The 24,423-nt window shown below is 44.9% G+C and overlaps 1 protein-coding gene across 9 annotated transcripts in view; it reads right to left on the bottom strand.

Moving 5' to 3' along the window:
• SEC14L1 (SEC14 like lipid binding 1) overlaps positions 1-24,423 on the bottom strand; it is a 59,196-nt gene that overhangs the window by 22,378 nt on the left and 12,395 nt on the right. For all 9 annotated transcript variants that reach the window (XM_074320460.2, XM_074320463.2, XM_074320464.2 and 6 more), the window contains 7 exons: positions 7,513-7,662; positions 7,279-7,410; positions 5,994-6,122; positions 4,930-5,164; positions 3,567-3,676; positions 2,008-2,197; positions 168-256 (listed from right to left, as the gene is read on the bottom strand). In XM_074320460.2, coding sequence (XP_074176561.1) covers positions 168-256; positions 2,008-2,197; positions 3,567-3,676; positions 4,930-5,164; positions 5,994-6,122; positions 7,279-7,410; positions 7,513-7,662 — 1,035 coding nt within the window. The remainder of the gene's footprint in view (positions 1-167; positions 257-2,007; positions 2,198-3,566; positions 3,677-4,929; positions 5,165-5,993; positions 6,123-7,278; positions 7,411-7,512; positions 7,663-24,423) is intronic.

Here is a 24,423-nt window from a genome sequence, read left to right as displayed (position 1 = left end):
TTCCCTGTGCTCACTTTTGAAATGTTTTATGTTCATAGATTTGCTTTCTAATTACAAAAGCAATGCATGCTTGTTATAACAGGACAAATACACTGTCCTAGTCTCTGGCAGAGAGAGAAAGTGTAAGGCCTCCGTGGAGCCCAGCGTCCTCGGCTGTGCGCACTTACGTATCTCAGCAGGGCCTCCTCCCCGAGGGCCCTCACCAAGCCTTTGGTGTCCATCTGCCCCAGCCTGAGCACATAGAGGGGCCGCCCGTCTGCAGGAGAGACGAAGGAAAGTCATCACCAACAGCGTTCCTGCCGCGGAGCTGAGGATATAACTCTGAGACCCTCAACAAGGAAATGGGCTCCCCCAATATTCCAGGGGCACTTCATGCTCTTTCCCACTGAGAAGCAGCAGCTGGCTCCCGTGTGTACGTGTACACGAAGTCCCCTCAACCTCTCCCCAAGAAATTACAAAAGAAAAAACAAAAGCCACTGAAAGAGCAGTCTAGCAGGGTGCTAGAGGGGCCGCGCGACCTCCATCTGTCTGGCTCTGATCACTGGCTCTGACCACTGGTTCTGACTGGCTGGCCCTGGGCTCAGCCGACTCCCTCAGACCACCAGGGCACTGAGCAGAGCGCTGACTTCCAACAGGAGGGAGACATCAGACTACCCACAGACACTTTTCCTGTGAATACAGAGTACTTTTTCATTTTATAGGTTACCAAAAATTTAATGTTGAAGTTTTCTTAAAGCTAGCTAGTGTCCCTTAATTCCCACCCTAAGGGCCAAGGTAAATGAGGACTTTCTAGAAATCTCAAATCCCTACCAGCCAGCACACGTTGGCTCTGCTTTATAGCCTGCAGGTCTAACGGATTGAGCCTGAGAGGAACCTAATTCATTATATAAATCCCTGTCACCCTGAGCCAACCACACGGAGGGAAAAGATCCTGGTGGCAAGAGTGTGTCCCTAGAGTCAGTCTAGACGCCTGCCGCTCGGGGCCACAGGACTGCAGCAGGAAGGACAAGAATGGAAGACTTGTCTTCTGATGCTAACGGAGGGTCAGTGCTGTCATGTTCACACAGGGGCCCACGCTTACCTTGTCTTCACCTGGCGAACCTCACCTCCTAGAATGTGGGTCTAGATCTGTTCTACTCAAAGCTAAAAGGGTTACTTTTGTGCTCCCAAATCTTGTTGAAAGGAAGATTTATATAAAAATCTCTCCCAACATTTAATAAGATACATTTGTTAATGTCTTCTACCAAACTTTTTAATGGTTCAAATGTCGGAAAGTAGAATACATGCTTCTAGTAAAAATTAATAAAGCTACAATTAATCTAGAGAAGTGCTCATGGACGAATCAGAGCTGCGCAGTTTTGAAAGCACCTGTCGGAGGAGGGAGAGGGAGCTGCAGAGCGGTGCCTGTGGCCTCGCCATGTCTGCGATTCCGTTCTGTCCACTGACACGCTCCGAATCAGGAAATGAGAGCTTGCCTTAGACAGTGAGACTTTCCTGCCAGGCCTGGGACAGAAAGCAGCCCAAATGGGTCGCTCACAAATCATCCTTCATTTTAGGTGTTTCTCTGTCCTTGGCTTAGGTTTTGCTTCCTCCCAAAAATATAGCTGAAGTTCTTCCCTGTTTTGATGTGGAAAACCTGGCTATACATTTTTACAGATATTCTGGGGTTTAAGTCCTTGAAAAGTTCCTTGACTAGCACTGTGCTCCTGAAAAAACCACCTTCAAAGTTGTGGTTTTTTTAAGTAAGTCCAAAAAACTCCCTTTCACTAAGGAAGGAATGGAGGTAACTCGCCCAAGGGCAAGGTTATTTGTGAGGAAGCAGCCAACAGTCTGGGGCCTTCCTACGTGAGGTATTTCCCCAGTGGGTCAGGAGTGTGGTACCAGCGGTGAGGACATGGGCATCAGTGTGTTCAGGGCAGGAGAGGGGAGACAAGGCACTCAAGGGCCCGCTCACATCGACGGAAGGCGGTCCCAGAGCACATCGTGAACGCCACGGTCACACGTTACCTTTGTCGTGGTGGTGCCAGCCGCCCGCGTAGTAGTCCTGCAGGACCTGCGGAGGGTTCCAGGTATCGAGAATGTAGTCGACCTGGTGCTGCTTCCGCCACGTGAGAGACTGACACATGACCTCTCTGGCTTTGTCGATGTTGAAGTCCCTGGCCCGTAAGAACCGAAGAATATGCTCGTCTTTGGGGATCTATGGAGGGAAAGACACGTTTCTAAGCAGTGTTACAAGTTGCTAAGGGAGAAAACCAAGTTACCAAGGGAATAAGACTCTCACACTCTCACTTCTCACCAAGAGTGGGTTGCATTCTGCACTACTGAAATGAGCCTTCCTTAATGTTTCAGAAAATCAGTATTAGTCTGAATCATCCTCACAGTAGTCCATTTCAGTGTCGGCAAAGTAGAGCAAAGGCACAAATCATTTCTTAAACATACAATGCTTCAAAATTCACTGGGCTGATCTATAAATTATGATCTGTGCACGTGTGTGTGTGTGTGTGTGTGTGTGTGTGTGTGTGTGTCACTTAAAAAGTTAGAAAAAAGTATTGCTTTTGGTCATGGTGTTCCTAACACATAGGAACCTTCTCTGGACCACTACTGGCAATCAGCAGGTCAGTTTCCTTGAGTAAAAATCGAGGCCAAGAGCGCGTCTGAATGTCACCGGACCTGCTGTCTTCCTCCACGGCCACGCGCTCACTAATGCACACCGCTGGGCCACTGGAGGTGAGCCATGGGTGAGGCAATCCTGTGAATGTAACCCAGAGCACTGAGATGGCACCATCCTCACTCAGAAAGGACCACCGGCACTGCAAGTAGTTAAGAGTGTGCGTTCTGGAACCCAACGGCCGGGCTTCCAACCCTGGCCCCACCGCTCACTTGCTGTAAGACTTCGGGCAAGTTACTTAATGTCTCTGCCTCAGTTTCCTTGTGTGTACAGCAGGGTGATAAAAATCGCACCACCTCACAGGGCTGCTGGGAGGATTTACCACGGTTCTTAAAACGGTGTCTGTTACATGGTCAGTGCACAGCAAATGGTGGCTATTGTTAGGACGGTTATGTCCTCTGTAAGTGACACTAAATCCTCAGACATCTGGGCTCCAGTAACCAAGACTGACAGTGTTAGCGAGGAGGCTGACCGCACGCCATGCCCAGCTCCCTTCACTGGGTAACGCGAGTCACTGGCCAGACACAAATCTGCCTCTGCTCACCACTAGCCCCCCTTCAGTACGATGCTTAGTACACAAATCTGATTCCTCATGAGGCTAAAATTTTACCAAAAAGCCTCATATTCAAAGCTCAAACATTTCTAATCTGAATATCTGTGAACTCCTTCCAAACTTTCTAGACATGTAACTGTTTTCAAGCGAGACCATTCTCTGTAAAACCTAGAAAAGTACAGCTGATTAGAGCAGGGCATCATAACCTGCCATGAAGGCTCAGATGCCACAGACAGACACAGATTCTGCGACTTTTATCCGGGAAGGGACACTCCCAGCAATGGCAACAGGAAACTTTCACTCTTAGCAACCACAAACAGGGCCAGACGGGGTGCTGAGTCTCACTTTGCCCTTGTGGGTTTCCTGGAGCCACTGGCGAAGCCGGATCAGGCAGCTCTCCTGCAGAGGCGTCAGGTCACCCAGGTATCTCTTGATGTAGTCTGCATCTAGTTTGTCTGGAATAGAAGTGACACGAAATCATTCTCAACAAACAACACTAGCACTGGAAGTCCTCCCAAGTCCTGTCGGTGGAGCTGACGGATGGTTCGTCTTAGAACTCAGTGACACGGCAGGGACGGCAGATTGAAAAGGCCACCCAAGAGAACCTCAGTGATGATCTTTAAAATCGAATCACCAACTGAGCCACAGGTAAATTGGTGAATCAATTATATTTCCTAATTTACCATCAGGTCACCTCTATTTGCAAAATCTCAATACTATTCAAGATAGACAGACGGCTATAACATATTTTATGACTTTTAATTCAAAGCTATATAAAGAGGACTTACATGACACAAAACTATGAAATAACACAAATGGATCTAACCTATTTTGAAGAGAGCTGTGTTCAAGAATACAATCAATCTTTTTCAGTGATAAGGTAATAACGTAAGTGGGAAGAATGTGCTATCAAAATTAAGTACAGCAAAGAAAAATCCACAAGGGGGGAAAACAGAACATATCCCCAAACCAATTAACATGCCTCTCACCTGCCACCTGCTGGAAGCTAACAAGTGGCCTAGCTTAGCCGGAGAGAAGATGTAGGGAAAGAAGTACCAATAGTTTAACAAGACTTGATAGAATTTTCTGATTTTACAATGGGCATCACTCTGAGAAATAAAAAAGGTGTGTGTGTGTGTGTTTGACACACGTGAAAGGCAACACAGCACAGCAGCTAAAAGCAGACCCTGCAGCCGGCCACCAGGCTAATCCCAGCCCTGCCACTAACAGCTGTGTGACTCTGTGCAGGTCACTCAGTTTCTCTGTGCCTCAGTTAACTCATGTATAAAATGAGGATAGTAAGCATTTCCTACCTAAAAGGAACCATGATTGACGAGTAAATATTCATAAAGTGCTCAGAACAGTGCCTGGCACACAGGAAGCCTAAAAGGTGATGGCGAATAATTGTGGTAAAAGGATCGGTCCTACCTCACATTCACTAAAGATGCCTTCAACTGAAATACACGGAAAACATTTCCTGGTCTCATAACCTGAAATAACCCTTCCTGCCCATTAAAGAACAATGCCAAGGTTCTTCAATTTAAGAAACAATAAAATGAATGTGTTACAGAAGCTAGAGGAAGAGGGATGGCACCAAGGGCCATCTCTTCTTCACGTAAGATCTAAATGTCCCCGGAAACAACAGGCAGAGTCACCAGAGAGGCCGTGACTCCGTGACCGCCCAGTCCTGCTCTCACAATGAACCCACCGTCGGGCGTTCCCACCACGGGCTCAGATGCCCCGCTCGGGTTACTGAGGACCTCGCCACTCAGCCCTTCCTTCTGCGCAGCGTCGGGGACCACGACAGCCAACGACGCTGCTTGCTTCCTGCACGACGCGGATGTCTCTGAAGAGGTTGCAATGGAAGGTGGAGTCCAGCGGGGCACAAAGGTTATGCCTTCTTCTTCTAACTGACGGAGATAGTACTCAATTATTTCTTTTCCCTTTAAAACAAAACCAATTTTAAGGTTAGTATATATTCAACATTCAAATTATTCATCCCTCATAGGTTTTCAAAACACTAATAAAAACTGAACTGCTATAAAGAGGAAAAAGAAACGACAAATGCTTTTGTGTTTTTTGCTTTTCATAAAATTATTTTACTTCCTCTTCTCCAGAGGTCTAGGAAATAATATCTAAAGCGATAATTTTTGTATAGGACTACTTAAAAGCATCATGTTCCATACTTGCACTCAATATGTGCTTTTTGTCTCAATGCAAATTCTTTCCAAAGCCCTAAAAATGAAACAAGCCTTCAAAAAGCACTCATAATCCTACACGGATACATTTCAAAACCAAAATTCCACAATAAATTGAGCAGCAGCATAAAAATGAGAAGGAAAGTTCTCCCATGTAAGGCGAACCGAACAATCAAGGCCTGGGGACGCAAGCGGTCACCTGTAAGGGCCTCTTCAGCACGCAGAAGCCCCACCAGCAGACCCTGGGGATGCCACAGGCTCGCTGCTCCTGCCTCACCCCTCCCAACTTCCACCTTCCCCAGCAATTCCAAGCAGAGGATGCCACGCCACGGCCAGTGGCTACACACTCCTCCTTACTTACCTCACTGGCAACCAGCATTACCTGCACCCCCATCTAACCCTTCCATGGGATCCCTGGGATATAAAGCACGGGGGAAAGTCAGAGCATTTCCTCTCCAAGAAATGGCTGGGATCCCCGACTAACCTGTTCCCAGCGTCCCGAAAAGACTGCCAGCTCAAATCATCTCAGAGACACCTGCCCACCCTTTTAAATAAAATCCCAAAGTAGACTCACTTTTTTAATGTTGCTGGTATATTGTTTCATTGCAATTTTTTCCACTGTACTTTCAAAACCAAAGAAAGATTTAATATCTAAACTTGCAGACTGTTCAAAACAGGTCCAGTCTTCATTTTCAGGGTGAACCTGCAGTTAAGTGAGAAAGCATTCCCATTACCTACACTGACACCTGGAAACACCACTTGTTCGCTCCTCAATCAAATGGTTAGCAGCAGAACACACTTATTAACGTCATTGAAAGTAGCAGACGGAAAAATTACAGAGACGTTCAAACTCATGCAAAGGCCGAAGCAGCATTTCTAACATACGCTGAAAGGGACTTTTACAAGGAGAGCTTCATTTTCACTCTTGGTTCATTCGTGCATTTGTTCATTCATTTGTTCATTCATTCACCATGTGTATTGAGCTGTGTTCCCCATCGGGAACTAAACAAAGATCCTTGCTGGTGAAGCTTATAGTCCAGCAGTGGGAGACAATTAGCCATGAACATAATACATGAGAAATTATATTGTTGTTGGAAGAGAAGTGCTATAGAAAAAAGAAAAGACGGAGCAGGACTAAAAGAACTGTCGGGGACAGGATGCAGAATTAAACAGGGTGGTCAGAGCTGGTTTCATCGAGAAGGAGATCTGAGCACAGACTAAAGGAGGTGGGAGCAGGAGTCAGGCAGAAGTTTGGGGGGGGGGGGCAGGGGAGGGCAGAGCATTCCAGCAAACGGAACACTTGGAGCAAAGGCCCCTGGGGAAATGCGCTGCCGTGATCAGGATGGCAGGACGGAGGGGGCGGAGACTTGTGCACAAGGCAGGCTGGCAGCGCAGGCATCACTTCCTGAGTGAAATGCCGAGACGCTGCTGGGTGTGGAGCCCGAGACAGCATGACCCAATCTTACATACTGTCAGTGGGTCACTCTGGAGTCAGTGCTACACATGGTAGGCGGGTCGGGGAGAAGCAGAGAGACCCAGTAGGTTATTCTAATAACCTGGTAAGAAGTTCTCGAGACAGGGAGGGCTGAGCGATGCACCTGGCGACACTCAGAGGTACCCAGTTCCGCGGGGCCTTTCACACACACTTCTGATGTGTCAGAGTGAAAAGCAAACCGAGGCACCACTTGGCTGCCGTAACTGCTACAACAGCGCAATTCTTCCTGCAGCAAACTGCACCTGCTACCTGCTGGTCCTGCTACCGGAAATGAGCAGCAGTACCTGACGAAGTACTGCCCTCTAAGACAAAGAAACGCACTGTACCAAGAGACGGCCGAACAATTCTTGGAAGCCATACTCACGGTGTAGCAGCAATGCTCGTTAATGATGACCCGATTGGAAAACGTTTCATTATGGGCCTCGATGTGCAGAGTACGTTCCCGGGAATTCAGTGAGTTCTTCTGGACAAAGTAAACATAATCAACTCCTGCGATCTTTAAAAAAGAAATAAAGAGGAAAGGGATTTGTTAATAGCACCCAACTGCAATAGAAGCCGCGAGCACGACTCATCCTGGTTTTGGGGCCGCTTCAGTTACCTTTTTCAGCAGTCTGGGCGCGTCTATATCCAGTTTGCAGCGCCTCTCTATGACATGAATGGCGCCATCTTCACTCTTGAATTCATTCACAGTGTCACTGTCCACAAACATCGGAATCAGTGGACATGTAGGAAACCTCCTTTCATAGGCCTAGGATACATTTTTAAAAAGGGGAATGACATTTGTCATTGATACTCTCCCTGGAATAAAATCACCTTTTAATGAGGCATCCCAGCTATTTTCCTCTCCACATCTTAAGCCTTCACTAAAAAAGAAAAAGACATGCGCTGTTCATGGACTGAGATGCAACTAATAAAGATGTCGGTTCTCCCCACGTGGACATGGAAGTTTAGTATCATTTCTATCAAAATCCCCGCAAGATCTTTTTGTAGTTATAGATAAGATTATTTTAAAATGTATATGGGAAAGCAAAAGAACTAAAACAATTTTGAAAAAGAAGACTAAATTTTGAGGAATCACTGTACCGGGGCATCTCCACACGTAAGGTACAGTGATGCAGGGAGAGGGACAGACACACAGACCAATGGACAGAGCACACAGCCAGAAACCGACCCCCACAAACACGCCCAACTGATTCTGACAAAGCTGCAAAAGCAATTCAGTGGAGAAAAAAACAACCTTTTCAACCAACAGCACTGGAGAAACTGCACATCCACACAAAGAAAAAGGCCCCCCACCTAAACCCCGTAAAATTATAGCATCAAAATGAACTCAAAACAGATCCTGGACTCAAGCATTTTTGTAATGTTCTTGAAATGACATTGTTCCTTGTGAATAATACGTTACTAATATACTATGAACCTACAATTACCTCGAAATAAAACATTTAATTAAAGAGAGAAAAAGACTTCTACATAATTCATCCAAACTTTTAGAAAACGCACACAGGCACCAGGTGTAGTTTACTCCATAGGAATCTGTGAAAATTATTGAGCTAAAGATGCTGCTGAATTCACACTAAAACTGAGGCCATCCAGTGGCTCCCAGGTATCAGGCTGGAAGGAGGAGCCTGAACAAGAAGCCCAGGGCTTGCCTGAGATGTCCCCCTCTGTCAGACGTCGCCCTGTCAGACGTCACCCCTCTATTAGACGTCACTCCTCTGTCAGACGTTGCCCCTCTATTAAACGTCGCCCGTCAGACGTCGCCCCTGTCAGACGTCGCCCCTGTCAGACGTCGTCCGTCAGACGTCGCCCCTGTCAGACGTCGCCCCTCTGTCAGACGTCGCCCGTCAGACGTCGCCCGTCAGACGTCGCCCCTCTATTAGACGTCACTCCTCTACTAGGTTGTACTAAAGTGGAGGCAAGGGGGAACTGTGATTTCACATCTTAAATTAACCACAACTAATCAGGTTTAAGGAAGAAATTGGTGTTAAAAAGCTTAATGAAAATGTGGAAATGGCAGACTGCTCTGATTTTGGCTCCAACAAGTCACAAGGAGTTGTGGAGCACCAAAAAACCTGCCTTTCATGGACAAGTTTCCCAATGTTTCCCTTGAACAGGCTTGACTGTTGGAATACAAGTGATACTCAGATCACAAGAGCTGCCCTGGAAAGACCCCAGAAAGCACCAGAGCAACCCATGAATCCCTCCACCCAGGAGTTTCACTTCCATTCCACCCCAAGGAATTCTCAGTTTTCTGGTAGGTGTCTCCTCTTCTCGCTGTAACATTACATACACACCAATCTGAAAATGTTATGCTGTGTCCTGCTTTTTTATTTGTAAGGAACCATGCTAGGCAGAGGGAGGGGCAGAGGAAACGGGCTCAGGAAAGGGAGTCAGGGAAATACAAGTGTGACCTAAGAAGCCAGTGCTTCTTCACTTCAGGAGAAAACACTTCAGAAAGAGAACACACTCAGCCTGGAGGGACAGCAGTGGGGAGGACTCATGGGAGAGGAGGCATTTACACTGGGTCGCAAAGCGTGGGGAGGTCTGTTTACAGTCAGCCATGAGGGGAGAGCATTTCCGGACAGAGCGCCCAGGAGTGCAACCTCCCAGGAAACCTCGGGATGCGAGCAGGGACCCACCGCCCGCAGGGGAGGGAACTGCTGGTGGCCTGCAGGGGCACTGTGACGGCACTGATGTGGCTAGGCCCCGAGGGCATGGGGGAACCAAGACCAACAGAAGGCCCTGCCCTCTGGAGCAGATCTACTCGGCACAGCGTGGGGCAAGAGGGAACTCTACCATGAGACTAGGGTCACCTTCTCAGAAAACCCTCATGGGAGTCATGCACAGCGTGGCCTGGAAGGGAGGCAAAACCATGTGGTGACAATTATATTTGCTTTCAAAATGTTTTTACTTCGGGAGTTTACTTCTGGGAAAATACATTCCTCATATTTATCTACTACCCTCCTCCACTCAAATATATTCTGAATCCCATTACGGCTATAATCTTGATAAATCATATAGTATTTGTCTCTTAATGCATTTTATAATAAACAACATTTAAGATATTTATAATCGCACAGATCATACCACAGATAAATCTCAGTAAGGTCCTAAAATCTGTTAGTATTAAGTACTGCACACATGAACAATTCTAGAAGAAAAAAATTGCCGACTATCATTTGTTCTACACACTGACACTGAAAACTGTCTAAACTGACTACATTAAAAAAAAAAAACTGGCTTGTATATTCCAGCACTATGACGTACCAAGAAACTGAGAGTACAAGGGCTTCAAACAAAACAATTCTCTCTAAGTTACATAAAGGATAGAGTGAGCACTTACCCAGAAACAACCTCAGCCAGGATCTCTCTCCTATTTAAGCGCCTAGTAGGTCATTTTCAAAATACCCACAACATCCTTTCAATTCTACCCTGCAGGGGTCAGCATAAGGCATCACCTCCAGTCTAGCCTGGAATTTAGAACAGCCACAACTTTCCACGCTCCATGAAAGGACCCATCCTCGCAGACTCGTGTGTACACAGACATTCGCTTCCACCTTGGCGGGTCCCAACCAGACGGCACTTAAGGCTCCAGCAATGAGCGACTGACACAGGGAACCAGTCAGCATGCTTCTCTCCAGAGCTCTGTGGGTACGGACAGTGGATAGCAAGCTCTATCTCCCTCCTCCTCATGCTCTTCCTCGCCTGTCACCCTGCCACCAGATGCATTATTCAGCCACAGAGCAGAGACCAAGTCCTGTATCTTTGATCCCCAGGAGACTAAGGCTCTCAATGCCTAAAACAAAGTTGCTATTCAATAAACTTTTGAATTATGGACTAAGAGCTTACTTACATAATAACACTTTTTGTTTCTGCGCTCACTTACCTTGGCGTATCTTTCAGCGATATGTAAGGTCAATGACCACTGACATTGTTAGTACAGAAAACCTTAACTTTCTAATGATGATGGAAAAAGACGACTGCAAAAAGCTGACATAACGTTAGTCTCTGAAATCCTTTCCGGACATCAGTCCCCTCGATTTTTCAGCATGTACTACAACCTCTAAAGTTTCTGCAGCCTCTGAAAAATAGAAGCATTCCAATTTTATGGAAATCATTAATATATGTTCTGGCTCTATCCACAGGAAGGTCCTAGAAGCAACGACACCTCAGAAGCGGTGAGCTAACGTGGCCCCCAGATCTTGGTTTCTAAATACCATTCCCTACTCAAAAGGAATCCTCTTGGAGAAAAGGCTGATGACAAGTCTGGAGCAAGGAAAAGTCAAGATGAGCCTGAAGCATCTGTTACCAGGAAGCGAGGAAGTGCCAAATGACGATGGGGACATGTTCAAAAGGACACAGGAACCAGCGTGAATGGGGTTCCACTCGCGAATTCTGAGATCATTTGACATCAGAAAAAAAAAAGATGGTAAGGCATTATAAACCATATAGTGATGCCCACGAGAAACGGGCAGGGAAGGAAATTTTACAGAAAAACGTCAGCTCATCACAATTCTGCACCCACTAATTCACAGACACTGACTCAGGCAAGGATCTCAGTGGACGCTACCGAAAGGTGGGTGCAGGTTCCAGTCTCAAATTATCATCCTGCAGATTATTACAAAGGAACAGAGTGACAAACGTAAAGATCCAGCAGACATCACCTTAAGCTAACGACTGAATTTAGGACAATGTGACAACCTGATGTGACACAATGGAAGCACACGCCACCGATGTCGTTCTCAACAAAAATGGTGAACATGAGGCAACTGTGAGGAACAACCAAATCCAAATCATGGAACATTCTGCAAAACAACTAGCCTGGACTCTTAAGAAAAAATGACAGTGTCTTGAAAGATAAACAAAAAAGCAGAGAACTGTCTAGAATAAAGGCAACTAAAGAGACAGGACTATTCAATGCTTGGATTGAAATACAATTAGCTGTCACAAATATTGAAGGAACTGTGACCATGCATTTCATATTAAATGGCATTATTCTATCAGTGTTGAACGTCTTGAGTGTGATAGTGACGACAGGTATCTAGGAGAGTATCTATTCTTAGGTAATACATGCTTTAGTATTTAGGACGAAAGTGTTATGCTAATAGCAAGTTACTTTCAAACGGTCCTACAAAAAAAATGGTGTGTCTGTGAGAGAGAAAGAAGCAACGTGTTAATTTATCCAGGTGAATGTATAGAGGTGTTCACTCTGTTGACTTTTTTAAAATGGAAATTGCTCAAAATAAAAAGTTGGGAAAAATATTACTACGAAAAGCTAACTTTGGGGGGGAGAGTGCACATGTAAACCAATAGTGCTTTTGCATGGAACTGATTAAATATGACAGTGACATTTTACACATGAAAATGTATACAAATGTTAGGTTTGCCCGAAGCCCTGAGGCCAAGGTGACAGGCCAGGTGCCTGGGGACCTGAGCTTTCTCGCAGGGCCACCTGCCCGGCCCCGTGCACTGTAGCTCCAAGGAGAGGCAGGCCCAGAGCACTCAGCTTCTGGGCTTCCAAGAAAAGCCAACAACCTGGATTTTTATGGAAGCTTCCCTATTTTTCAAACCCTGTTTGGGTCCAAGTGGCCACATTCCCAGGCTCCCGCTTTTATCTCTGGCGAGAGCTGAGGAAGAACCCTGCTAAGGAAGAGCCGCCCCGTGTTTCAGCCCTCACCATGTGCCATCGCTGCATCAGAAGAGGAGCAGCGATTTCCAGGTGTCACATTTGTTCACAAACTATCTGCAATATTATCAAGTCATTTCCTAATCACACTCACCACTTAGCAAATACAAAAATTAACAAGACCGAACAAAATGAACTCTGCCAGAAGTGATTTCTTCAGAGAGAGAAATGTGCTCTGATGTCTCCTTTTAAAAGGAACAATGACTTTTGTAAGAGAAATGACTACTGTAATCATTTGCTCACTCTTTCTGTTCAACAGCAATTGTTTCAATACTAAAAACAAGACTGGGGCCGTGCCTATTGCTCCGCAGAAGAGCTGCCTCCTGGGGAGCTGTGCCTCCTCCCACCTGCCTGCACCCACTCGTCCTCTTTCAAAAGGGATTTCTGAGCCTGCAACTGGGGAGCCTGGCAACAGTACTTTCAGTTTTTAGCCAACCTCTGAATGCAATTTTGACATTAAAAGCTTGTACTGTGCGAAAGAAAGGAAACCATATTTTAGTGAACTCATTTCAACTTGAGAATTAATGAGCTTAACACTGCATTCTGCCAAGAAAACCTATTTAAAAGAAGTTCCAGGTAAATAACCTACCTTTAAAAGGAACCATGTTCATATCCAGTTTAGCCAACAAACTACCGTGTTTCCTCGAAAATAAGACCTAGTCGGACAATCAGCTCTAAAGCATCTTTTGGAGCAAAAATTAACATAAGACCCAGTATTATGTTATATTATATTATTATTATATTATATAAAACCGGGTCTTATATTATTATTATATTATGTAAGACCCGGTCTTATATTATAGTAAAATAAGTAAAATAAGACCGGGTCTTATATTAATTTTTGCTCCAAAAGACGCATTAGAGCTGATGGTCCGGTTAGGTCTCATTTTCGGGGAAACACAGTAAGTCAGCTGCTTTCCAATAACAACTGGGAGATTCTGTGGCACTAGACATGACCATCACACTCACTTAGATGCAGAACTGGTTTTACCCTGGAAAGAATCAGTACGTGAAAAAACTAACTATGCCTTAAGTCTCTTAGAAGTTGCCAGTGGCTCAAAGAAACAAATATACAACATATCCAGAAAATGTGGCAAACTGACCCAAGTCCCTCAGAGTTAAAATTCTGCAACTCATTCACTATCAAAAATGACACGTGTACGGAGGGCCTGCCACATGCGGGCACTGTGCTAGGATTCTAGAGATTACAAAGTGGAGGACACAGGAACGGGACTTACTTAGAGAGGCAAGACGTACACACATTCCCTTGCAGAGGACAACAGAAAAGATGGCCGAGAGAGGAGGCGATAAAGACCAAAATAAACTGCACTGACAATAAACTTGCTTAAGATCCTCAAGGGGAAGGCACTTCCAGCTGGGCGGTTAGAGAGGGCTTCACCCCCCAAGTCCGTCTGCACGGGGTCTTGAAGAGTGAGTGGGCAACTGTACAGAAGCAACCCAGGGAGGAGGGAACACTCTTGATGGGAGGAATGAGCCAAACCAAAAGGACGAGCTCCAGAAGTCCTTCGGACGTGTTCACGGCACGCCAGGTTACTCAGAAGCTGGCTGGGGCACAGGAGGTCGCCCCATGAAGGGCTTCAAGCCACAGTCTGTTGCTGAAACCCAAAAGTATATAAACATCTAAGCTAATTCCAAATATTAAAATGACAGCTACCCAGGGACCTGGGGGCCCTGAAGCTCCACTTTAATCACAGTTCAGTCCTTTGTGGGCTCTGCTACTACTAAGAGACACTTGTATTTAGTCCACAGTAAGACGAGGTTCCATCTACATGCAATTTGTGAATGTGTTCTTATTTAATAAGGTATTTATAAAAACGAAAGTTTGTGAAAATTTAAGCCCTTTAAAAATTAAAATCCAGTTAGCAGATATACTTCATTTATCCAAATACTTATGACAACCCAATCAGATTAGCTATTTTCAAACTAGCACAAGACTCACAACGGCAAAACAGCACGCACAATTATATCAAATGCTACAATTAACCCAAAGTCATTTCCCTCAATGACCAGTCTTTCGTTAGCCCAAGGTACTAAGTTATAACAACAGACTGCAATACCTACTGGTGAGATCAAACAAGAAAAGAGGACGATTATATTAAAACTAAAAAGAAATACGTAAAACTGTGATACACCCGTCATTTCCCTCTAAGATCAAACACATTTGAAGTTTAAATTATGAATTTCATCTTAGAAAACCTGAAATTCCATGGTCCTGATGACACACTTTTCCCCAGAGGTAATGTTTAGTCAGGAGAAGATGTAAGTTCAACCTACGGTGCTATAAGGTCTATGGAAAGGACATGGAGGAGAATCGTGGTAGCTGCCAAAGTAACCCCCGAAAAGAGGTTGGTTTCCTTCCTAGGACCTTCTCGTGCAAGTGGGATTCTGATGACTATTGTGGAGGGGACAGTGACAGCTGAAAGAACAGACGGTGCGTGTGCTGCTCATATACCACGTACCAAAACCTTTCCGGTTCCAAATATTTTACGTATTCTTTTTTTTTTTTTTTTTTTTTACCAGGAACAGTTTCTACCATCTCCCTCTCCCGACACTCAATCTCACAGCTACCACACAGTTTTATGAAGCAGCTGTATTTACTTTCGATAAAGGAGCCACCTCAGTGCATATTACCCCACACGCCAGAGAGGGACTGGGCAAACACTGGCAAGAAATGGGAGGGATTTGGCGTCCATGTAGCATCGTTTCTTTTATTCATATATCCACTCACTCCTCTGCTCCAAGAATTTTTTTTTTTAATTAAAGTTTATTGGGGGTGACAGTTGTTAGTACAAGAATTCTAAACAAGAACTATTTTTGTTAAAGGATAGGAGAAACTTCAGAATTTCTTCTAAAATCCACGTTTTCTCGTGGGAGACAGCTCAGGGACTGAGGACATTTGTGCCGACGGAGGTGAGGCCTGCCGCGCCCCGTGACCACCTGTGCACTCCGTCCTTCAGCCTGCACGCCACCTTTACCACCTGACCTTCTGGTGACCATTAGCAGGCAACAGGGACATAAGTGTAAAGAACCGGGTAAAAATTACCCACAAAATGAGAAGACGTCACGTGTAAAAGGTTTTAATTCCACAGAGAGGTCACGCACCTGATCTATCCACACTCTAAGACTTTCAACTAGAATCCCGAAATAGCGCCCAGCACTACGGTTTCCGGGCCCCTTACAACAGTTCAGCTTAGTGATGCCCGGCAGCTCCCTGCCTCTTCCGACAGACGTGCTCCTGCAGTGCTGAATGAAAGGAGGGGTGGGGGGTGCCCTGCCCCCCAACTGCTGACAGTCGTCTCCTCCCAAACAGCAACACTAATTGGTACTAAACAGAGTTCTATCCATTTTAAGATTTTCCGCCACAAATTTTCCTAACACTTTGGGTTCTAGAAACAAGTGCTAATAATACATGGCCCCTCTAAAAACAAAAATCAGTGAGCAAAGGAACAAAGGAGTGAGTACAAAAGAGCAGCAGGCAAACATGAGCAAAGAACCGAGATGTCACCCACAAACTTTAACGTGACAGTGCCCCGCGCCCTGCACCCCACCCACAGGGACCGAGAACTTGTGCTTGTCACTACGACAGTCGACAGTCGTGTGTCCTGCTAACAAACTGTCCTGATTCACAGGAGAGAAATGACTATATATCAATATGTCGCAATATTCAGCAAAGAGGGCCATGGCTTGTAAGTATCTGAACCATTGCTACAAGGACCCAACGAGCAGGGAGACAAAGAATTATGCGTAGCAGAAAAAGAATCATCTAAATCTCCTTTTAAAATGGCGTGTTTTCATATTTGGCTAAAGCAAGACTACCATTCAGATCTTGCTTTAAACATCACACACAGCAGGAGGCCAGTTCTGGGTTCAAGTTCAGGTTAAAGGCAAACATACTATTCCCTCTGTCCTTTGCTGAATCAACTGTGCAGCTACGGCCTCGACTTAGCAAGGCCTTCTAGAATATTGCATCTTAAAGTACTGGTAATGTATTCCTCCTTCAAGAATTTCCAGGCAAGACCACCTGGAAACTTGTTAACACAATGTAAAAGATTGACGTAGAGTTACTGAGCTTTCAAATAAAAAAAAGGACCATCTAGAATGCTTGATTAAACTGCATCTTCTGCATTGTAATTTAGATTAGAGAACTAAGGCCCACATTTGTTCAGCCGTGTGAGGCTTCTGAGAGATCTCAAGACTGACATCTCAGATGGGGGGGGGGGGGCCTCTGAGCTTTCAGTTTGTGTCCTGACTTGAAGCTAATCCCCGAGGACTTCCTGACTGGCTTCCAGGGAGCATCTGTCCTGGAGCCCTGTCACACGGTGCTCTCTGTCCCAGGTTTCCAAACGTCAGCACCTCTGTAACTCTGTCAGGATGTCCCAAGGCCAAAAAGAAATACCACTTATTAAATTAAGGTCCAAACAACTTAAAAAGCACGTGCCCTAATAACTTAGTTACCACTTGAAAAAATAATACTCAAAGTTGAAGGGGAAATTGTTTTCGTTTCATTCTTCAATAACCAGAATGACCTGTGAGGAAGTGTGCGTCTCAGGCACTGCCCAGCCTGGGAATCACACCGGACACTGCTACTCTCGTTCCGCTGCCCCGATTTTTAAGTGGTACTTGTTTTTAGCAGAGCAACCATGGCAAACCCAGCCTCACAAAGATACGAATTCATCAAAAGAAATGCAGTGTGATCTAATCATGAACCAGTAAACTACCTCGCACAGTGTCCAAGAAATGCTGAGTGCCACTGTTTCCACAAAAATTAACAATCCCCTCCAGCATTGGTGCTCCTGGGGTAGCTCAGAACGCAGTCTGGGAACTGTGGCTCCAAGTGCTTTGAATTTTATTCATCTATTCACAAATCCCTTTGCCCACAGATGCGTTATTCAAAATCTAAACAAACAGGCTTCAATTGAATTGATTCCCCTCTACTATCAAACTTCCTATGAAATATAGTGTCCAATGTTGTACTAAGTTTCCAATTTCTGCACAAAGGCCTTTGAAAATCTGAGAGAGAGATGAGTCAACTTTTTTCTGTAAGTAAAGAGCCAGGTAGTCAATATTTTCAGCCATATGGGCCAGATGGTCTCTGTCACAAATATTCAACTCTGCCTTTCTAGGACAAAAGCAGCCACAGACAATTAAATGAACAAATGAGTACAGCTGTGTTCCAATAAAAGTGTATTTATGGACACTGACATTTGAATTTCATATACTTTCCACACATCATGAAACATTCCTTTGAATTTTTCCCAACCATTAAAAATGTAAAAGCTGGGCCGGCCCGGTGGCTCAGGCGGTTAGAGCTCCGTGCTCCTAACTCCGAAGGCTGCCGGTTCGATTCCCACATGGGCCAGTGGGCTCTCAACCACAAGGTTGCCAGTTCAATTCCTCGAGTCCCGCAAGGGATGGTGGGCTCTGCCCCCTGCAACTAAGATTGAACACGGCACCTTGAGCTGAGCTGCCTCCCGGATGGCTCAGTTGTTGGTTGGAGCACGGGCTCTCAACCACAAGGTTGCCGGTTCGACCCCCGCAAGGGATGGTGGGCTGTGCCCCCTGCAACTAGCAACGGCAACTGGACCTGGAGCTGAGCTGCGCCCTCCACAACTAAGACTGAAAGAACAACAACTTGAAGCTGAACAGAACCCCGCACAACTAAGATTGAAAGGACAACAATTTGACCATTGTTCCCCAATAAAGTCCTGTTCCCCTTCCCCAATAAAAAAAATCTAAAAAAAAAAAAAAAAAAAAAAAAAATGTAAAAGCTATTTTTCGCTTGTGTACAAAAACAGGCAGCACGTCAGTTTGACCTAGCAGATTAACTACAACAGGTTCCGATGATTTTCTCACAAAAATTCCACAGTTAAATGCCAACCAGTCAAAACTGTGAAGAACAAAAATCCTTAAATGAAACAGAAAGAATTATAAAGCCAATGGATTGTCACTGAATGTATTTATATGTAACTAAACTGTTCTCCACTATACAGCAGGGTCCCAACAAATGCACATGTCACTTAAATACGCAAATTTGACTGTGTACATTTAACCCAAACAAGAAGTCAGGAGGAAGGAGAAGAGAATGAATTTGAAAGTGAAGCCAACCACCACCATCCACTCAAAGGGGAGACGGGCTCCGTGAGTGGCAGCCACCAGCCACATGTGGCTCCAAATTGAACTGAAGTGAACATCATCAAAATTCAGCTCCTCAGTTTCACTTGCCACATTTCAAGTTCAAGAAGTTGCTCTGGTATTCTTGGCTGACTTCCAATGAATAACTTAATTCTTAACAAACATTTTGACCTGACAACTACACATCTCTGCCCTAATTACTGTCCTTAAAATGTGTGGGCTCTGGTGACAGATGCCCTAAATAAGCCTCAGGATAAATTTCTTCTCTCCATGCAACCCAGGGTCATCCATTCTGGCCTACAACATATGCACCAACGTCAGGCTCACAAAGATGAAGGCCTTCACTGGGCAGGAGTGTTCCATGAAATGAGTGTCTTCCCGCGCTAAAGCGAGGACACAGGCCAGAGGAGTGAGTGTGCCTCTGCTGAACCCAGGTCGCCCCACTGCACATACAGATACCTCCGCACGGGCCCAGGAGGGCACCTGGCGTGGCTCCCAGCCCCACCACCAGCAGAGGTCCTGAGGAAGGTTACTTAATTCCGTTGAGCCCCCGTTTCTTCATCTTCTGCAATGCACAGGACAGGGGAAGATTAAAAAAGAAAACGTAGCGTGTTTAGCAGGCCCTGACCGAGAATAAGTTCAATATTCAAGCACTGTGGCTACTGTTCCATGTTGCACATGAACTTCTCAAAGAGGTAAAAAGGGAGTGAACGCTAGGTAAAGGCAGGGCCATCCAACAGGCCAGAAACTAACCTGGCTTTGCACATAGACAGAAAGGGGCCTTCCTAATGCGGACAGCTTTAAAAACCAAAATGTTTCATCTGACATTTATCTCTTCCATTATACTTTGAAAATGCACCAAAAAAATCCATGTGTTCACCAGACTAAAAGGATGTCCCCAATGGCCCTAAAAACACAAGATGTAAAATAAATCTCATGAGGCTTTGCTGGAAACCAATTATTTTACATTTATAATTAGCCAATTAAAAAAGGGGGGGACTAGGTATAAATAATATCATATAGATCTCCTTCCTTCCATAAGGAAAAGAAAATGAAGTTAAAGACAGAAATGATCTTGTTTCAGTTTAGGCATTAGGAGTAAGACGTCCTCTTTCTAATAGGAAATAAGTACAGAAATACACAGATTTAGTCACAGGACTCATTAATTAGCTAAAATACCCTGCACTCAGCTGCCAGGAGGAGAACTCGCATAACAGGTGGGGGAGGGTCTCCATGACAACACGTCCTCTACAAAGGTTTCAGGGCTTTGGTCTCAGGTAGTCTTGACGGCTTAAAGCTAACGCTATCAACACTGTCCACAGAATGAAGAAACACAATATACTTGGAAGGGAAAGAACTCATGTCAGGAAACTAATCGCTCAGCTGCCATCCCGGCCTGAGGAAACGTAAACATCAGACTGCAGTCCCCACAGTGCAGGAGAGGCAGCTACTGCTCTCAGGACAAGAGCCTTCACGGGTCATCGCGCAACTGTCTGCCAAAGACAGGATGCTGCACCAGCACCCAGGGCCTCCACCGGACTGTTATTTTTTTTTTTTTAAGATTTTTTATTGGGGAGGGGGAACAGGACTTTATTGGGGAACAGTGTGTACTTCCAGAACTTTTTTTTTTCCCAAGTCAAGTAGTTGTCCTTTCCGTCTTAGTTGTGGAGGGCGCAGCTCAGCTCCAGGTCCAGTTGCTGTTGCTGGTTGTATGGGACTCGAGGGATTGAACCGGCAACCTTGTGGTTGAGAGCCCACTGGCCCATGTGGGAATCGAACCGGCAGCCTTCGGAGTCAGGAGCATGGAGCTCCAACCACCTGAGCCACCGGGCCGGCCCAACCACCGGACTATTTTTAAGTCAGGAGTTCCTAGGACTTTCCATCCACTGCCTCCCCCAGCCCCAGCACCCAGGGCTCAGGTATTCCACTCAGCCACCCAACAGTCCTTTCCCTCCGCTCCTGGAGCACTGTCCCTTTGGAACCAAGGCACAAGCCAGGGTCTACAACAGAGCCCACGCAGAGCCTCCGTATCCATCCACAGGCCTCGGTCCCACCCAGCCATTCTGTGAGCCACCAAAGATGGAGCCCTGGGGGAAGAAGTCTTACTCCCCAGCAGGGAACTGGGTCCCGGACAGATGAGAGGGAGCATGAGGCTGGGGGAAGAGAAACGGGGGAGCACGCTAACGTGAGGCCTGCAAACTGGCCAAGCCAAGGATCTCAGCGCTGCCGGCTGGCTGACAGCATCCGGGTTTGTCTGGGGTGAGCCGGCTGGCAACATGTGGCTCAAAACAGTGGTACCAGCCAGTCGGCACCACTGTGAGCAGGCGAGGAGCCACAACCTGACTTGGCAAGACCTGGAACCTCAGTTTTCTCGTTTGTACAGTAGACTAGAAGAGCCTCCAAAAGGTACAAGTCCTGGGGTGTCAGGGACAGCATGATGATTACAGTTCACGACACTGTACTGCAGAAAGTCACTGAGAGATCTTCAAAGTTATCATCACAAGAAACAAACGCGTAACTGTGTGAGGTGATGGATACTAACTAAATTTACTGTGGTGATCATTTCACAATATATCAAATTATTATGTTGTACACCTTCAACTAACACCATGTCATATGTTAATTATATCTCAAAAAAACTGGGGGAGAAGGGCCGACCCCACAAAGTGTGAGCTATAAATGAGATACTGGCACAGAAGCACCCCATAAATGCTCACCATTATTCTTAGACCTTTGTAAGTTCTTATATACGTTTCGCAAACAGTGGGTCCCCAATAATCCCTGTCTGCCCACAGGGGCCCAGGCCACCAGGCCTCCTCACTGGACTGCACACTGGTTGAGAGCAGAGCGCACGGAGGTGGGGTGGTTGCCCACTGCATGCCCCAGGCTCAGCCCAGCTGAACCCCCAGCAACCCCCCAGGACACAAGACCTCTGAAGGCAGACCCTGTTTTAGACCCATTGCCTCACCCCCTATGGCATCCACACCTACTTTGCTTCCTGTACGTGACTAACTGTCTCAGATTAAATTGTTTTAAAAGTTTAAATTTAAAAAATTAAAAACGGGATACAATTCATTTGAGGACCATTTACAAAGTATTCTAAGATTTCCTTCATGAAAAGGAAATATGACCATGAGAATCACAAACATAAAAGACTCCCCCCCCCTTTTCCACTGTAGGGGGACAAAGCAGTCCAAATGTATACATTATGTTAATTTCCACAGCTCTAAGTCAGACCCAGAAGTTGCAAACACTGACCTCCCTATTTTCCATTCTCAGCCTCACCTGTCAAAACTCAATTAAAATGACTATAAAGGACTATGTCTACTGATTCATTGTATAGAAGGGTTGCCCATTAAAACAGCTGCACCAACAAGCCACTCAAGTGAAGCACAGACAGAGTAACACGAGCATGTTTACCCCTCTCCCCCCAACCTCCGGTTGGGTTTCAAACAAAACCCAACTCAAGGACCTGGCTAGTCTGGTTTTTAATGAAAGTAAAGCAAAATCTGTAACCCCCAGAAATTGCTTGTAAAGCTTGAGTAACAAACAAACCCCTTTTGAAAGAGAAAAGTTTCCTTGTACCTTTAGTGTCGACCAGTTATTTTTATTATAATGTTAAATGTATACTTAAATACGTACAAGCAAACTAAGCAAAAACTCATACAATTATAAAACCAATCACAAACATTTAATGGGAAGGATGGCGAGTTGTTGAAGCCAAATTCCTCCCTCAACAGAAGTACGGGATGGGCAGGGCCGCTTGCACACTTGGCAGCCCCGCCAGGAGATGTCGGTGGATGGTTCCCCACTCCCACTACTTGTCTCTATTTAAAACTTTATTTGTACAGCTCCCTGTCTGCCAAGTAACTCAGCCTATACTTGGCTTGAACACATCATTTACATATTAATGCCATCTCGAATTCTTTTTGTATCTGCTTTCGACCATTAAAATAGTACTATTTGGTGCCCAAAAAATAAACATAAAAGCAAACCACATACTGTCTGCCAGCACTTAGCTATAAATATGACAGGTATCCATCCAGCTGATCTCCATGTTTATATACTTTTTGATTATCAAAATAAAAGCATTAACCAATCCCTGTTAGAGAATTAAAGGCCACTAGTTAAAATAAAACAGAGGTACGCACATCTCTAAGCACATCTTTATACTTAAGATATCTTATTTCTGTCAATAAGCCTTGAAGGTCAACTGTTTCCCTGGCCATAATTTCTTAAAGCCCTAGGCAAACAAAAATGTCTGCAGCCCTAAGAGAGGCTTCTCTGTTTTTCATGTGCTTAATTTTGTATTTAAAGCAATCACTTTGATCTGTCATCCAATGGAATCCAAAACATGCCATGATTTTCCAAAACCCTTACTAATCTAGAAGATTTTTGGTCTAATAGAGAGCAAACTTTATGTGACAACAAAATACGACAACCAAAATAGCAGTTTTGCATATTCCTCTTCAAATCAAGTTGGATTTGGCAGAGTACTATTTTACTTTCCAGAGTGTAAAAAATAAATTTGTGGACTTCAGAAAAGCATGTGGTGTTCCAGAGAACTGCAGCTGTCAGCCTTTAAAGATGCCATGTGTTTGTCCACATAAAAGAATGTAATGAGCTATGGAAATAGTATCCGGCTTCATGAACCAGAATAAAAACTCCATCCTCAGTCGGCTGAGAGCAGGAGTTGCTTTAATCCGTCAGGGAAGTATCTATCATGTACTAGTTATGAAACGGCTATCACACAAGTTATACCTCACGGACCTCGAAGCTTTTGATTCACTGCTTCCTCTGCCCCTTCCCTTCCCTGAGGCACGAAGCCACCACCTGACTTCAGTGGATCACCCCCGAGCTCATCATTCTCCACCTGATTTTATTTATTTATTGTTTTAATTCTATACCTGCTTTTGGTTGCTATTCGTTCTTTGTTAAGAAACTAACAGCGATGCCAATCCAGAGATGTAAATTAAAGAAATAATTTGAACAGGTGGAATACAGTGGTTGAAGTCCTCAAAGAGCCTGTCTTTTGGATCTGGAATCTATCAAATATAAAAGACATAAAAATAAACCTAGAGCTAGGTTTATTTTTGGTTGACATTACAGTTAAAAACTAGACATTAAAAATGTACAGTAAGCATAATGACCTAAAAATGGAAGCAACCCAAGTGTCCACTGATGGATAAACAAATGTGGTCTAAACTTAACAATAAAATGGATCATTCAGCCTTAAAAAGGAAAGCCATCCTGACATGTGCTACAACATGGATGAACAGTGAGCACATTTTGCTAAGAGAAATAAGCCAGTCACAAAGGACAAATATTGTATGATTCCACTATACATGGAATAGTCATTGTCATATTCAAAGACAGAAAGTGGGGGGGGGAAATCAGTGTTTAATGGGGACAGTGTTTCTGTTTGGGAAGATGGAGATGGATGATGGGGATGGTACAATGTAAATGTACTTAATGCCACTGAACCGCACCTGGAAAAATGGTTGAAATGGTAAATTTATGTTATGTGTAACAACAGAAAAAAATAGATTACAAATCTACTCCACCTGAAAATTGGGAAATGAAGTCATGCAAACAATTAATTACATTAAGAGAAGTTCAAGGACACAAATACTTGTAAATATAACTTTGGTATCACTAAATAAACTC

Source organism: Rhinolophus sinicus, chromosome 12 (assembly GCF_057876585.1).
Source record: "Rhinolophus sinicus isolate RSI-liver-muscle chromosome 12, RSI-T2T, whole genome shotgun sequence".
Lineage (NCBI taxonomy): Eukaryota > Metazoa > Chordata > Mammalia > Chiroptera > Rhinolophidae > Rhinolophus > Rhinolophus sinicus.
This window is presented reverse-complemented; position numbering and strand designations above follow the sequence as displayed.